General features: G+C 47.8%; 1 protein-coding gene across 1 annotated transcript in view; it reads left to right on the top strand.

Annotated features, from left to right (window-relative positions):
• The window catches only part of Plpp3 (phospholipid phosphatase 3), a 77789-nt gene that overhangs the window by 43769 nt on the left and 16836 nt on the right, over positions 1-17184 (top strand). The window contains exons 3-4 of the mRNA XM_075945007.1: positions 7732-8012; positions 8397-8454. Coding sequence (XP_075801122.1) covers positions 7732-8012; positions 8397-8454 — 339 coding nt within the window. The remainder of the gene's footprint in view (positions 1-7731; positions 8013-8396; positions 8455-17184) is intronic.

The raw sequence follows: 17184 nt of genomic DNA on the forward strand, positions 1-17184 counted from the left end.
GGCCCACAGCGATTCCTGTCCAGTTATGTATGACCCTTAGTGTTCACTACTGTTTGCAAACAGTATCTAATACGAAGGTGACAGTTGCCTCTGTCTTAAGTCACAGTGCTTATGAGTCTGAGGGATCGAATCTGTGGGAGTCAGAGCGAAGTGGGATAGTTAGATCCTTGTATGAGCTATCTGAGGGACTAGAAACTAATTTGCCTTATCTTAAATGCTCGTCAGCAGCTGTATGAGGTAGGTGCTATTTTCCCCATTTTCTGAGTGAGTGAGGACACTGAAGCCTATAGAGGAAAGTGCTTCCATCCAAAGTTACTGTGCTGGACAAAAGTGAAGGCAAAAATTAAAACTCAGGTCTGACTTGCTTAAAGCCCAAGTATTCTAATGAACAGTCTTTGGTGGTGGTTGTTTGGATTTTTGTTTGGTTTTTAATCTACAATACGTTTGGTGCGATGTAGAGAGTTCTTTGTCTTTCCTTAGTCAGCTATAAAAGCTTTTAGTTCTTGGTCTTGGAGAGCTACGTGTATGGAGACAAAACATCCAGGCCTCTGGTCAGAGTATACAGCGGTAATTTGTGAGAAATGATTTGAGCGGAGGAGACAAAAGCTAAGTACATGGCCCTAGACTCAGCTCCCAGTATAGGAGAAGAGGAAGAGGAGGAAGGAGGAGGAGGACTATGATAGGTAGATGCTCTTTCCCTCATACCACACAGTCCTGGTGGGTGACACTGGCCCATCAGCTGATGGATAAGATGTGATTTTGCCGTTGTAACATGTGGTCAAAAGGGCATGCGAGGCAGGTGTGAGGCCAGCTGTGCTGTTAAAGCATTAAGGAGGGAAACAAATTGGGGAGGAGGGGGGGAACCAAGGTCGTAGGCCCTTAGGACGGGAGTGCTTTAAGGACAATACGTGTTAAAATTTCCTTTTACTTGGGACTAAGAGATAAACAGAAATTTTTATTATTCTCTCCTGCTTTGAGGTCACCAAGTGTAGACTGGTGTGAGGTGTGAAGGACCCACCAGTTCAGGGGAAGAAAACTTTGGGCTCTTCACACACACACACACACCGACTTGATCATCAGTTTTAACGAGCACGTGTCCTATCTAATTATCAGAAAACGCTCAAGCTGCTGATACCAGCAGCACCCTCACGTGGCTAAGGAGCCAGGTTTAGCGCATCTAGTTACTCCTAGTCCAGAGGTGAAAAAAAAACCCAAACGTGGCTCCAAGACTCGCTGGCACTTGAGCATACTTTGGAGGGGAAGGGTGGGATATTCATCAGAGACCTTGACTTGCAGGGAGAAGGGGATTTCTGTAACAATGGAGGCGATTTTGCAACTCCAGTGCCCTTGCAGGAACTGCAGAGCAGACCTGTTTGGCTGGAGAAACGGGGCCAAGGTGCTGACAGAGTTCAGGTAGACAAAGACTGGAGCGAGATTGTCGAGGTCTCTGACTCTCAGGAATTTTCACTCCAGTTAATTGATAGAAATTAACGAGAATATTGTTTAAAGTTAGCTTGGTCAGTGTTCTAACCACAGTCAGAATCAAGCCTGAACTGCCATCGTGGCAATTCAAGGGGAACAGGAGAGAAAAGCCACACGAGGGGACCTTGTAATGGCAGGGCAAATAGAAGTTGATGGCAATGGAATAAGGAGAAGGGAGAGGTCTTAAGAATCTGGGTCTTTGCAGTTAGGTTTAGGGACAATGGACCAGAAATACAGGGGTGAGGGAAGTAGTTTGGTGGTGATGGGCAGGGCTGGGTTTAATCTTGAGCTTGGTTAGTTTGACTGACTGGCATCATGTCCACTTGGGTGAATTGGCAGAAGGTTGGAAAGGATTGATGGGGAGCATTTGCCCTGTAGGAGATCATCTTCATAGAGCCAGGGAAGCAGTTGAAATCACAGCAGAGGGCTGGGGCTACAACTCACCGAAGATGAAGTCCAATGTGGAAACGTTGGAAATGGAGGGAGCAGCTTAGGAACAGGAAGAAACACACGGTGCTACAATGTTATGGAATCCTGATAGATTCAACACAGAGAAGGGGTGTGCGTTTGGTAGTATGCATCACCCTACAGAGAGCTGCCAGCAGACTCTTGTGTGGACAGGCAGAGGATCTCTTCAAGGAGGCCTTTGGATGCAAGATCCTTCCGTTTTGGGAAAATAATGGCACTTGAAGCTATGTTCTTCATGAGGCCTGCAGCCATATGGGCTTCTGAGGTCTCTTCTGGCCTCTTTGTCATCCATGTCTTAGACATCAGCGTTGTCATACCCATAGAGCTCAGAATCACCACTGGTGTCCTCAGTCTTTAGATAGTGGGAATTTTCTAGTTACTTGCTTATACTTAAGTAAAGATATGGCAGGTTTTTTTAGTGGATGGAACATTTGGCTTCAGAGAAAGTACAGCTTCGTTCCTGCTCCATCTTGAGAGGCAGAACCCAAGTTTATTATATTTTTCCTTTGCCTCTAGACTGAAAAAGAACTGAGAAAGAAATGATTTTTCATCATCAAATGTTGGTTGAGTGAATCTTTAAAGGGCACAAAGAAATTTGTTAACCCCACAAACATGAGCTGTAGGGGTTGGAATAGGGCAAAACAACCAACTCGGGCTGGTGGCTAACAAGGACTTAAACGTATGAGCTTATACTACAAGAGTAGAGGATCTTACTGTATGTCTCTGTCTTTGGGACATAAGGACCATCTGCCTGCTGGGGCTTTTAAAGAAGCAGCTTCCTTGGCACCATCAGGAAGAACACAGGAGTGAGAGGGAGGAGGCCAGGTGTCAGGGATGAAACTGCCAAGCTGTGCCCCCTTTTCATTCAGGGTGACTCACTGGCCTCGCTGGCTTTCACTGCTCTCTTAGAAAGCATTGGTAGTCACACTGTGACCCGTGGGGTGCCGTGAGAGGCAGACAACACGGCCAAGGGAAGAGCACTTTGTGAGCTGTAAAATGCTGTGTAAATATTATTAAAGCAAAACAGAATATAGGGACGTTAGCCCTCCAGAGTCAACGGGGGAAGGGTTCTCAGTCTCTAGAAGAAGAATTGTTAGGACATAATGTGTAAAAATCTTACTTTTGGGGGGTAATTTATAAATAGAGCAGAGTGTTTAAAATAACACAGAGCGGCTGAGTGGGGGTTGAAGGGGTCCTTCTGCAATGGGTTTCTTTTCTTCTGCTTTGTTGCCTGGAAGGATCAAAACCAACATCACCACACACGCGTTTCCTGCCTCTCCCCTGGCAAGTTATGCTCCCTACATCCAGTCTGAAATATTCTTTTTTAAAGAACTCTTGGAAACGATATTCTTAAATAGTGATTTGATTTTTTTTAAAAAAATTTATTGTATTGCCCAACCCTTCCTAACCATGGAAGGAGGAGGAGGAGAAGAAGAAGAAGAAGAGGAGGAGGAGAAGGAGAATAATAATAATAATATAATAATCTTTGAAGGTGCCAAGCATGTGGCATGCCACCTATTGAATCCCCTGCCAGTCTCACAGGATGGATGTTAATGCTGTTTTCTGTAAGGGGACACCTAAGCTCAGATAGGTGAAGGCATCTAGATGGGATCACACTGAGTCTTACTGGCTCCCAGTTTGTTCTCCATACCATACCCTGTCCTTCCCACTATGGCTGGCCTAATGTCCCCCTCCCTTTCCTCTCCAGAAATCTGAGTCTGAAATGGGTGTCTGGGCTCTTCTTCCCCACAGAAGGCAGGAAGAGGCTCTCTCTTACTGTTGGGGACAACTTCCCAAGCACTGGCTTGCTGGCCAGGACCCGTCCCTTTCTGTCCCCTCGTAGCTTAATTGCCCTGCTTTCCTTTGTATGAGTTTCCAGACTCTGGGCCAAAGGCCTTAAAAGGCAGGTAGGGGAGAGCGCTCTGCCGGGCAGGCAGCCGGCCATCAACCCCAGATCTGCTGCTAGCCGCTTCAGAAAGAGATCAACATGGAAGGAAAGCGGGTTTTTTTTTTTCTCCAAAGTGAAATTTACATATCAGAACCTTGCTGACTGAGGCAGAAATGAGGGCCTGAGGGTGGGGACCAAGCCTTTGCAGGGGAGGGGGTGCTCATTTTATGACCCAGGAATGAAAACATTGTGAATAATGAATAAAGTCCGAAAGCAGTAAATCTGGGGCTCCAGAGGAGGTGAGTAACGTGTCAGGGAACAGTTTAAGTCCTCGCCTCTCCTGCAGAGGTGCAGCCCGAGTTTCATTAAATAGCTTTTAAAGGTTAGGATTACAAGAAGCCGAGTCCCCCTGGTTCATAATGATGATTTATGACTGTGTTGTCGACTCCTCGACCCTTCTGTACGAGGGGATGGAGAAAATACATAATTTGCTGCTCATTAACTGTGCAATCTGTCAGGGCGGCTCCAGGAGCCATGTGGTCCCGGAGCCTTGTGTCTGCTAAGTGGCTTCAGCCCGGCTGTCCTGGGGACACACGACGGCTTCTCCACCAGAGAAAATGGTTTTTGATAACAATAGAACTAACGAGTTAATCTCTGGGCAGCCCACACTGTATCTTTGAACTGAGAGGCCGTGTGGGCTTTCCTCCTCTGTCACTTACCAACATCCATCCTTCTGAGCCCCAGAATTCCCATCTGTATAGCCAACCGGCTAGCCTTCTGGACAGGGTGTGGGCCAAATGAAACAATAGTTTAAAGGAACCGAGAAACGGCTGCTGGAACCAACACTGTCAGGAGTGTGAGGTAGCGTACGGTCTATTATTTTGCCCTCTTGATCTTCCCTTCCTGCCAGGATCTTCACTCCTAGCTCTCCGAAATGGCCACACCACAGGGATTTTAGAATGTTGAGAGGTAGGGGCTGAAGACAGTCCTGGAGCTGTAATAAAAGCCTTTCTCCAGAAAGTGTCCTGAATAGGAGCGATTCTTGCCTAAAACTAACCAGTTTGTCCTGTAAACGATGCTTATCCGCAGTAGAAACCCACATGTTCCTTCTTACCATGGAATGGTGCTTGAGCCAGGATTTCCTTGTCTAAGTCAGTGGCCTGGTCCTGGAACCGCACATCAATCCAAGGGCAGGCCTTGTGCCCAGGGTCTTGGTTGTGCACCTTGCTTGTAGGTGTGTTTCACAGGCACCTTCTACTGTTGTCTCTTACGTGTTGCCGCTGCTTGGTTAGGAAGCTATTTTGAAAGTTAGCACAGCAGAGAGGAGGGCGAATGGCATTACTCTCCTGAAGTTCTAAACCGTGATTCTGCAAGTAGAGAACGTATTTCAGATTCCTCCAGCCATGGCTACTTGATCCTCGTTCAGTGTCCCTCCCCCTCCAGGTAAACACACCTGAGTGTGATTTGTGAGTAAAGAATCAGAAGTCAGCCAGTGAGGCTGTGGTCGCGGACATCTGGAATGTGTTAGCCTGTGAGATTCCATAGGGTAGAAGTCTGAACAGGTTGGAAAAGGGAATTAGATCAGGAGTGGTAGGAAAAAACATTGGGCAGAGGGGAGCGCGTCTGGGTCCAATCTTCGGGCGCAAGTTAATTTGGGCTCTAGTCTCACCTGCGTAGAATGGCTGCTTTCACGTGTGACTTGCCATACTGCTTCAACTTTAATCCCTGTGGCATGTTATCAGAGGGACACTGATTGACAAGGATCAGGGGACATTTCCAGTTGGGCAGTCAAGAGGATTGACTCTTCTCCTGCTCCCTGACATCTTGTCTGTTCCTCCAGTGACCGTTTCTAAGCACCTCCGGGGAGTTAAATATTAGTTCTGTGTTCTCAGGGAATAGCTAGGCAGGTGTGCTGACTGGGCCAGCCTGGAACCATCCCTCTCTGGGAGAATCATCCTCGGTGTGCTCTGGGGAAAGTGTGGCACCAATGGATACAGTGCCTTTGTCAACCAGGGCTCTTGTGTCAGCATTGTTCCCACTCCTGCCCCGGCTTGTCCCTGGGCCCTGCTGGCGTGTCTGTTCTCTACACCCTCCTTCCTATACTTGGAGGCCTTTGAGGACCTGGATTAAACTCAGCCTGTGATGCCTTACCCCACTATACAGGAATAACGGAACTTCTGCAAAGGAGGGCCCCGGATGTGCCCATCGATTGCTTCCCTTGTGGTTGTGAGCGTCTCTGCTCTCTGAAAGGGCAAGCGCGGTTCATCCTGCTCCGTGGGAGGAAGTGTGAAAGGGAATGTTGTGGTGAGCGATGAGCTGACTGTCACCATCCCTGGCCTGTGCTTGCAACCAGGAAGTGGCCACAGCTGTGCTGTGGAGTTAAGCGCTGCGGGCCGCACGGTTGTTCATCACCCAAGGCAGTTTGGTCCAGTGACGAAGAAACACCATCCACGTGTGCATCGCCAAAGGCAATTTGGCCAAATGACAGAGAGTCGCCATCCACAATCACCTTATAGAGTGACAGCTGGCCCATGCTTAGGGGATAGAGCACATTGCGGAAGAGCGTGTGCGCCGGCCTCTCTTCGACTTTCAAACCTAAGGAGACAATAAACCCTGACTGAGGAATTCAGACACCTAAACGCGCCGTGTGGAATGTTGACTTTCATTTCAATGTTATGAAAGAAAGCTTTTGCTTGTTTCTGAGACAGAGTCTCCCTGTGGAGCCCAGGCTGGCCTTGATCGTCCTGCCTGAGCTTCCCAGGGCTGGCATTGTAGGTGTATGCCACTGTGCCCAGGTTAGACCGGTGGTTTTGCTATTGTTGTTCTCATAGTACTATATGTGTAAGAAGTAAAACAGGGCTGGAGATGCCACTCAGTGCTGGGGCCTTGGGTTCAGTTCTCAGTATAGAAAATTAAATAGATAGCTGTTAAATAATGAAAGTAAATTAAGTCTCTCTTCCCATGACTCAGCACATTCCCTGCCAGTACTGTCTCATATACCAGCGACTCCGCATAGGCCAGCAACCTCCTTCTATGGGGAAGTAGATGAAGCCTGAGAGGTTTAGTGCTGAAGTACTTGGGGAAGGGCGCAGAGCCTGGATTCACTCTGGAGCTGACTTCTGTATTCACTGTGGACTGTGGAAACGCCCATCAACACCAGCACCAGGGCCAAACTAGCATGAATACACATCCCAGAACCCTAAGATTCGCTCACATGGGTCCCTGACATGTAGCCACTCTTTTTTGTTTGTTTGTTTTCGAGACAGGGTTTCTCTGTGTAACAGTCCTGCCTGTCCTGGAACTAGCTCTTTTAGACCAGGTGGGCCTCGAACTCAAAAAGATCCGCCTGTCTTTGCCTCCAGAGTGCTGGGTTTAAAGGCGTGCAACACCACTGCCCAGTATGTAGCCACTCTAAACTGTGCCTTTGAGTCTTTATTTTCTTTAGTTTTCTGTAGATGAGTCTTTTTTCATGTACACATATATACATTAGTCTCAAACACACATGTATATACATATTTATACTTGGTGAATTTTATTGTTGTTACAGAGATATTATAACAATGTAAGAATCTTTTTTTTTTTTTGGATTTTCTAGACAGGGTTTCTCCGTAGCTTTTTGGTTCCTGTCCTGGAACTAGCTCTTGTAGACCAGGCTGGCCTCGAACTCACAGAGTAAAAGAATCTTTTTAAAGAAGGAAATAACAGCCATGTCATTCACACTTTGGTTGTTCCTCTTGTGTTTATTTAAATATACATATTTAAGTAGGACATTAAGATTCTGTACCTTTTAGTTAAATAGAGGCTATATTCTCCTATTGTCACTAAATGTGGTCTGCAATGTCACTTTAAGGATGTCTCAGCTCTCCCTAACTTCCTTATTGGTTTCCTTTCAGATCATCACAGGGGAATTCTACCGGATCTATTACCTCAAGGAGAAGTCCCGATCCACCATTCAGAACCCTTATGTGGCCGCTCTGTATAAGCAAGTGGGCTGCTTCCTCTTTGGCTGTGCCATTAGCCAGTCCTTCACAGACATCGCCAAAGTGTCCATCGGGCGCCTGCGGCCTCACTTCCTGAGCGTCTGTAACCCCGATTTCAGTCAGATCAACTGCTCCGAGGGCTACATTCAGAACTACAGGTGCAGAGGCGAAGACAGCAAAGTACAGGAGGCCAGGTAAGTTGCCACCCGCACACAGACTCTTGACACATGTCCTTTGGAGAGCATCTACTGAACACCCCAGGGGCCGGGGTTGGTTTAGATGAGGGAGAAAGCGTGGTACCTACACTGGAAAAACTCATAGCCTACCGATTGAGACAGATGAATAAATACATCGATGTGATACAGCATCGTTAAATCCATTCCTTCATTTATTCCTTCTCTTGCTCGTTTATGCATGCCTGCTAAGTTCCAGGCGTGTTTCCAAAGTACTACCAAAAATGAAGAAATGAACAAGATTTGGTGTCTGCTGTCAAGGTCAGAGGCTAGGAAGGGAAGACAGGAGAGCGGACATTGGGGATGTGACTATGGTCCTTTCATGGCCCCCTCTTGTTCTTGCAGGAAGTCCTTCTTCTCGGGCCACGCCTCCTTCTCCATGTTTACTATGCTGTATCTGGTGGTAAGTTTCTGTTCTCTGACAGGAGCAGACCCAACCATAGCTTACCCCCTTGGCATCCCTGAGGACATAGTTCTTGTGAAATCCTTGAGGAAAAAGACCCCGGGCACCTTAAATCTCATTGGAGCGCAACACTGCCGTAGCGGAAGTCCTGTTAATGTCTAGACTTTTTCTAGATAAAAGTCTGTTCACCCTGCTGCTAGATAGGGACTCTGTGTCCATTTTGAAATTATAGCGTGATAGAAAGTACTTGCCTAGTAGTTTATGGTACAGTCGCTGCTTGTACAATCATAACCTTGTTACAGACATTGCTCAGGACTAGGAAAAGATGATTAGACCCAGAGAATCCAAGTGAACTGTCAAATCTGCAAAAGCCCCAGCAGTGACTTTCATACCCAAGGCTTCTGCTCTGGTTCCTGCATCGCACACCGTCTGGGTTTGTTCCCATAGTATACCCATTGAAGGACTTCAGGGAGCCTCATTGGGTCCCTCAAATGTTTTAAGTCATTGATACGGGAGGAGGCGCACACACACTCTGGCGTGTCTACGACAGTCAGATTCGATTCTGTCTTCCACCCTCCCCTGACTTCCAGGGTCTGAACTTGGGTAATCAGGCTCCCTTGCATTGTCCAGTAGCAAGTGCCTTTACCCTCTGAGCTGTCATCTCTCTGGCCTTCGCTATCTCAGTTGCTGAGAGTGATCTTGGCTGTTACAGAGTACTTCTTTATTTGTTTTAAGACTTGTTTATTTATTTAATGTACACTGGTATTTTGCCTGTATATATCTGTGTGAGGGTGTCAGAATTTCTGGAGCTGGAGTTACAGACAGGTGTGAGCTGTCATGTGGGTGTGGGAATTGAACCCGGGTCCTCTGGAAAGACAGCCGGTGCTCTTGACCAGTGAGCCGTCTCTTCAGCCCCTACAAAGTACTTTTAGTACATGTTCCTGTTTCCTGGATCCAGGAGCAGTAAGAAGTGTGTCTGAGTTCGTTTGCCTTGGAGGGTGGAGATGCAATTTGGATTCGCACGTCCTTCCCCAGCTGACTTCCTCGGACGTGCTCAGACCGTGCAGGTGGACAGGCTCCCAACACTCTAGCTGCCCAGTGGCCAGCAGGCCGCTCTGCTTCCCTTTGCCAGTCTTTTCCCACCTTTCCTCCTGCCTTGAGTGAGGTCCCCAGCCAATGCACTTCCTGCTTTCTTCAGCTGCTCCAGTAGAGTTCAGAGAGAGTAGGTGCCGGGAGGTCAGACGTAGCTCCAAAAGTGGAAGCCGTTTGGAAAAAGAACATTTTGATTTCAACTTATTTAAAAAACATAATTAGGAATCGGAAAAAAACAGAGTTTGTTTTGTTTTGCTTTTTCCCCCACTGCTTTCCAAGTTCAGAGGCCTCTGGCTTCCCATTACCCAGGATGCAATGCTGAAAGGTAGGCCCCAGCCTATAAAAACATTCGAACCTGGGCCTTATTTATTCACAAATGGCACCCCCTCCATTCTTCATTTGCTTGTTTTTGTTTTGCTCTTAAAAAGGATAATTTAGCAGATATTTAGGTTTCTGTTCCATGTGTGTATTTTACCAGGGCTGGAAGCAATTTCGCAAATGTAATTTCAGTATTTTGTAAAAGTGCTTAGGAGAATTGTATGTGTTCATCCCCTCCACCCCCACCCTATGTCCCTTCATTCTATTCCAAGAGAAAAATACTGAATTCTTTTGAAGTCAACACCGGGCAGGATGGTCTTTGCAGCTGCCCAGGTGTGTGTTGACATGTTTGGGGTGCAGGTTTGGGGGCCCTGCTGTGTACCAGGCACTATGCTATGGGTCACGACAAGGCATTTGCTTCTCTGTAGTTTGTGGGCTTGGCTTTGATTATCTTGTTTGTGGAAATAGACTTGAATCTGAGAAGTTAATACCGACATCACAGAGCCAGGAGAACAGAAGGGTGGTCTTCCCCAAGGGGCACTGTTGCCTCTTCTCTTTATATTGGCTACAGGAAAAAAAAAAAAAACTCAGAAAAAAACCGAAAGGAATGCGAGCTCTTGACCTAATTTCAGCCACACCTGAAGTAGAAGAGATCTGACCTGCCCTTCTTCCCATCTGCTTTCACAGTTGAGGTGGTTCCACACCCTCGCCTAGCCTGCCTCACTCCACTCCAGCCTTTCACTAGCTGTGGTCACAGAAGGGAGTTGGTACAAAGGATGACTGAGCGAGGCGTGCATTGTCATCAGAGATTTATTTGTATCCCTTTGAGGGAGGGAAATATGTAGTGCCTTCTTCCTGGTGAAAGAAAGGAGGGAGAGAGAGAGGAGGGGAGGGGGGCATGCTTAGCCCTTGTCTCTTGGTATAGTCTCTCTCTCTCTCTCTCTCTCTCTCTCTCTCTCTCTCTCTCTCTCTCTCTCTCTCTCTCACACACACACACACACACACACACCCTCTGATTACACACAACCGCAGGATCTTGGGAACTTGTGCAGAGATGCGTATATGCACTGTCCATTCTTGAAGACACCCACACATTCAGATCCATACAGACAGACAGACAGACACACACACACACACACACACACACACACACACACACACACACACACACAGAGCTCGCCTCCCGCCCCACCCCACCCCGCCCCAAGGTTATCTGCCTTAAATAATCTCAAAAGGCTGGCAATTCAAGCAGTGCTCCTTCCTAGCCCTTGGCTTTGTATGATATTCCACACAAATCCCAGTCCTTCCCAGGTCCCACTCGTAAAACTTCCCTCAAGGAGGTTTGAAGCTCCCTGCCTGGGAGTGGAAATCTTGCCATCAGTGAGACAAGCCCTTCATCCCAGGGCTTTTATGTTGGACCCCAGGAAGTGCTACAGTTGGACCTGGATCCTGGCCTACCCTCCACGTACCCTGAATCAGACAGATACTGACTCTGCTATTAGCTAGCTGTGAGCTATGAGTGAGAGACTCATCAGCCTCTGTCTACTCATCTATAAAATGGACACTGTCACGTCTGTCTGAGAAAGTGGTTACCACTAATCCGGCCCTACATTCTCCATCTGTCAAGTGAAAGAAAAAGGAGTGAGGGTTGGTGTTGTTTATCCGCGCAGTCTGTGTGTTTTTATTTGGAAGAAGTTTAAAGTCCTCTGTGTGAAAGAGGAAGGGAATCATGAGGGCCAAACTTCTGGCCATGTAAGCCTGGAGTTCAAAGACGGGCTGACTAAAAATACCCGGCATCCCCACAGCAGGCCTTTCTGTCAGCTTCAGCCATCAGCAGCAGCAGCAGCAGCTTCCAGAGCTTTGAAAGGCACTCCAGACTGGGTTTGGATTTGCAAAATGGGTGGCTTGGGAAAACCATGGACGAAACACCAAATTATCTCGGGGCATGGAAGCTTAAGGATGAGGTTAAGGTTTGTTAGAGATTGCCACAGCACAGAGAAGCATACACCATGCCTCCCACTTCGGGGCCTTGGCCTCCATCCCTGAGGACCACATCTGGATTGGTTATTTGCCTCCACGGTCAGGGCACGAGGACAGTGTAGTTAGCCAGATAAATACCAACACTAGGGCAGACACCCATTTATGTTTCACACCTGGTGTCTCCACTGTGTACCAGATTCTCAGATACCATCCAGGGCTCCTGGGATGCCTTGGACCTGGGATCATCCACAAGAAAACCACCCATTCAGCATTTGGCAAGTATTTAGTGAACAGCTGATAGGTACCAAGTGCCATGATAAGAGTGGGAAGATGGAATTTGGTAAGGCATGGTCATGGTGCTTCAAGAGTTCAGCAGGCCCTAGGAAGACAATGACGATAGTGTGGCACCTTGTGCCCAAGCGATCGGAAGATGAGTAGGGTGTTAGGGCTATTTTGGAACTGTGGTCTGCTGGAGCAGATACGTGAAGACAAGTCTTGTGAAAACGGGAGGGAACCACAGCACGTAGAAGCACACTCTGCGCCTCCCACCTCCAGAGTGTCAGCTGTCCAGTTCCGTACTGCTTGGTGGCCAGAAGGCAGCAGGAAATGATATTGATCACTGACCTCTGTGATGGGGAACTTTGCGTTCACCGTTCCTTCTGCACTGCACATTAGGCTACAGTGGGTTTACGTCCAGGCTCCTCCTTCCTTGGAAGGCAGCACCTTGCCCAAGTTTGACTTTTTTCAGGTCTCCTTCTCAGAGAAGCCCTCCCCGACTGCCCTGTATAAAATAGATAGTCTCATCCTCCATCATAGGTCCTTCCTTCTCTCCTCACACCCTTAACGAGTGTGCAATGAGTGTTTGATGGGTGAAATGAGTGTTGGGTGAGCCTCGGGTGACTAGATGGTCGTAGGTCAGTGGTCATTTTCAGCCCAATAAGTTGCTTGTCATTCTACTCACAGACTTGCTAGATTACTAAGAGCCCTGTGGTCTAGGAGCAAGGCTTTTGCCTCTCCACTGAACCCTTTCCCCATTGGCTTCTGCTGTGTTGTCCTGTGAGAAGTGTTTGTGTGTGTCACAGGATGTGCTGGGTACCAAGGAAACAGGGAAGTGGCTGACCTCCGACGGCCACATTCTCCAGGCTGTGGTTGTTAGTCATTGAGGTTTTGTTCAATAAGTTTGAAACCCCAGAGCATAGGGTCTGGGGTGCCCATGAGGCATTCCCACAGATCCTGGAAGAACGTGTTCTAACCTTTCATAGGGACATGATTGCTGTCTCTAGGGGGAGAGAAGCATAAACTGCTATACCAGATGTTTTTCTGCTTCATTCCGTCTGTCTATCCATCCACCCATTTGTAGGCACTTGCTGTGAGCCAGGACCTGTTAGCACCTGGAAACCCCAAAGATGCTCTCGGAATTTGTGGAGAAACCCATAAAAGCATATAGTTGTGACTGAGTCCGAGACTCTCCCTGATTCAGGATGGGAGTAGTGGAGCTCTACCAACTAAGTCAGCTCAGAGATTCCCAGGCCAGTGCCTTCCACTCACTTATACAAGCCGGATGTCTGCCGTCGAGATGTGGGTGTTTAAGTATGGCAGACGGGTGCGGTAGAGGAGCCTGACACTCCAGATATTCCGGAGCTTGTCCCAGATGACAGCTACATTGCTCCCTGGGATGACTTCTTTTCTCCCTAGACTGGAGAGAGAAGTTCTGAAAACCGGGACTCAGTGTGAAGCAGTAATTTCCTACTGAGACCAGTAGCCCTTGAGTTAGACCTTAGACTCAGAGAGACAATTCTTCCATGTAATCCGGAGCTCCCTGTTGCCTTGAGCAACACAGCCTCTTCTGCCTGGGTCTCTTCATCTGTGCCATGGGTACCCCAGTGTCCACCTAGCGTGATGATGGTGGCAGTTGCCAATAACTCAGCTTCTAGCCCAGTGTCTAACTCAGTGCTTGACAGAATCGTCATTTCCTTTCCCTCTCTTGATAGTGATGGAAAAATGAGGTTTGATTTTTCTGGAAAGGAAGAGAGTGTCAGGTTAAAAAAAAAATCTTTTGTCTTCAAGGCAGTTTAATAGCTCTACAGAGGGAAGCTGGTTTACATCATGTGGCCTTCTGCCAAGCCCATGAACCCGGGTCAGATAGGGAGCCCAGGAGGAGACTGGAGAGCGAGAAAGTGTCTCACTCTGGGTGTGGGTGACCTGTGCTGCCTCTCAGAAAGCTTCCTTTCCACTCTCAACCCACCTGTCCCAAGAGCAGCGGCAGCAGGGGAGAAGACTGGGCGGGCCTGTTTCTCCAGTATGCAAATCACAGCATGAAACACAAATGACTTAGCAAGAATTAGGAAGCCTTGGAGCATGGCTCACACACCAGGCTGGAACTCAGTATAAGGAGATCTAATTGGAAGTCCCATTCCGTAGAACCCCAGATTTGAAGCTAGGGCCAGGGAGGAAGTTCCATTTATGGATGCAGCGTGGATGCCAGGGTCCTATGTGCGTTCCTCTGAGAAGGGGAGGCAGATGCGCACCTTTGAATGTAATCCTCCTCACACCCCAGCCGGCAGGTCTGTGTTAGCAGCTGGAAGCACAGCCTCAGCATCAGCAAAGCAAACTGTCGGGACACAGGAGCCTTATTACCGCAGTGCTAAAAATTTCTACTGCTAAAAATGTGTGTGTCCTTCCAGTTTTAAAACTGAACACATCTTGGGGGCTGGAGAGATGGCTCAGTGGTTAAAAGCACCGCCTGCACTTCCAGAGGACCCGGGTTCAATTCCCAGCACCCACATGGCACTTCACTAGTGTCTGTAACTCCAGCTCCAGGAATCCTGACACCTTCACACAAATACACATGCAGGCAAAAACACCTATGCATATAAGCTAAAAATAAGTAAATTTTTGAGAGTGAGCGTATCTAAGGCTATCTATGAGAACAAAGAACTTCAGCAAAGTAGAATGACTTAGCTGGGGCCCTCATGTGTAGTCAAGTAGTGAGTGAGTTCCTCAGCCCAGAGCCGTTCACAGAGAGCAACAGACACAGGCAGGACAGGATTTTGGGAGCGGCTCGGATGTGGTCAGAGTAACTCACTCTGAGGACTTAGCTGAAGCTCCTGCAGGCCCTCTCTGGTACAGGGAAAGTCTGTTTTGGTTTTAATGTCCTCTTCTTGAGTGACCTGAACCAGTACCAGGAACTGGGAATGAGTGGAGCCTCCAGAGTTGCTGCCCGAAGCTCCAGATTATATGTAGAAAACCTTTTGAGGCCCGAACCACAGTCTTAAGCTGGCTCTTGTGAACTGGACTGGGCACCAGAAGATCCCACCCATTTGGTGGTGGCATTGGTAGGTGGTTGGATCCTACTGTCAGCCACAAAGCCTATTGCCATTGCCTAACTAACTTCGAATCAAACACATCCACTAAGTGGAAGATCATTGCACAAGGTCTTCCTTTAGTAATTTATTTGTTTTGGAAAGCCCGTCACAGTCACTGAATAACTCTTATGTCAAGGTGAAGGGCCGTCTCCATCGTAAACATCAGGGTCATTCCTGACTGTGAGGTTGTTGCTCCACGGTGTTCTAATCCCTGATCCATAAGGAGGCACAAGTCGCCTCTGCTGGCTGTCACTCCCAGTCCATGTGAGGAATTCTTTTCCCATGGCCCTTACTCTGTTCTCATTCACGAGCACTCCCTTCCTCTCTTCCTGGAGCTATTCTGATGCCTGTCTCCTCCCTAGTTCCGCTCCTGTAGGAGATTTTTTCTCTTCTGGAGCCCCAGCCTGAAGCCTCTGAGTCAGTGGCAGGGGCGATGTAGCCTTGTCCGGTGGGGAGTCCGCCCTTCCTCTACCCCACCCTGGCTTCCAAGACCTGTGACCTAAGTCTGCAGGCGGCGAGCAAGGGAAGGGTGGGATTCTGCGTGAGTGCTCTCTGAGACCTATGGCTTTTCACTGAAGGAAACAGTAAAACCCTTAGAGGTGCCTAAAGAAAAGCGATTAAAGATTAAAATCTAGTACTAATCGGGTTGTGTGTGCTGTGCTATCTCTATCTCTGCGGCCCACCAGTCCATACCATGGCCTCTGAGACACCGGTTATTACTCTCCTTCACCTGAAAGGAAGCTGAGGCACGAGGGCGTTCTGATTAAAACCTGTGCTCTTTCTGTTGTCCATCCGTCCGTCTGTCTGTCCACTGCCAAGAGTAGTTGGAGGAAGGCAAGCCTGAGTGGCCACTTCGAATGTCAACTTGTTTGGGCTCATAGTGAGGCCAACATGATTTCCATCCCTGCTCCCATAGTGAGACACTATGCAATTCAAGCAGGTCTCAAACTCGCTACCTGCTCACCTGTGCTTCCTGTTTGGAGTATAGACACCATGCGAGGCTTAAAGGCAAGATCTTTTGGTTCATGATTCATCAGAGTGTTGCACAATGAAGGAGGGAGAGGTCAATGACCTGATGCCTTAGAATTACCGTGATTATTTACCCTGCCTATGGTAACCCATTGTTGCCTATACTCCTTCCAAAGCATCTAGATTTTCACCCTTGGTACCTTGCTTAGAGCCAATTTTCAAATTTCCAATGCCTTTCCCCCACCAATAGGTAGATATTCTCTAAAAATAAGTAATTCCAACTAATGGATCTTTTCTCCTGAAGGATTCAACACCTTTAATAATGTTATAAGCATTGTGACAGAATTACGGACTTAGTATAGAACATTCACCAGTCTGTCTTGTCTGACCCTTAGTATTTCGTGGAATATAGTTTGAGAGAAATTGGTCTGCCCAAGAAAGGGCAGATTTCCTGGCTTGGTGCCCAAGGCCCTCTGCAACCTTATTTCTCCCTATACCTCATCCACTCTCCTCTCCAGCTAGGCTGGACTATTGCAAGTACCGCACTCAGCAGCCTCCCAATTCTCCCTTGCCTTCCATCAAAATAGTCTTCCGTCTCAATGGTTCAAGTTCATCATCCTTTGCACTTGGCAATGACACTAGCTGCCTTCCACCTTCTTTCGTGGTGTCTCTGAGACACATTAGTACACTTACTGAACCCATCACTGTATACGGAGTGGAGTTAACGTCTCAGCTCTTTGTCCTTAGCGTCTACCAGTGTATGGTTCCGTCCTGCGGGGTGTTTTCCTTGAGAACGAACTTTCCAGTTTTATTCTCCGGGTGTTCTAGAATGTGCATCGTGTTCTAATTAAATGTATACATTCATTGTTCTTAGAAATGAAGATTCTAGATCTCTATTGAAAGTGGCCTTTATGTCCCTTACTTCACAAAGGAAGTTTGGGATGCATTAATTTGTATTCATTGTCTTCGCCTTTGGGATGGTGATTTTGCTGCTGCTTCTAGGTTT

Source organism: Microtus pennsylvanicus, chromosome 13 (genome assembly GCF_037038515.1).
Source record: "Microtus pennsylvanicus isolate mMicPen1 chromosome 13, mMicPen1.hap1, whole genome shotgun sequence".
Lineage (NCBI taxonomy): Eukaryota > Metazoa > Chordata > Mammalia > Rodentia > Cricetidae > Microtus > Microtus pennsylvanicus.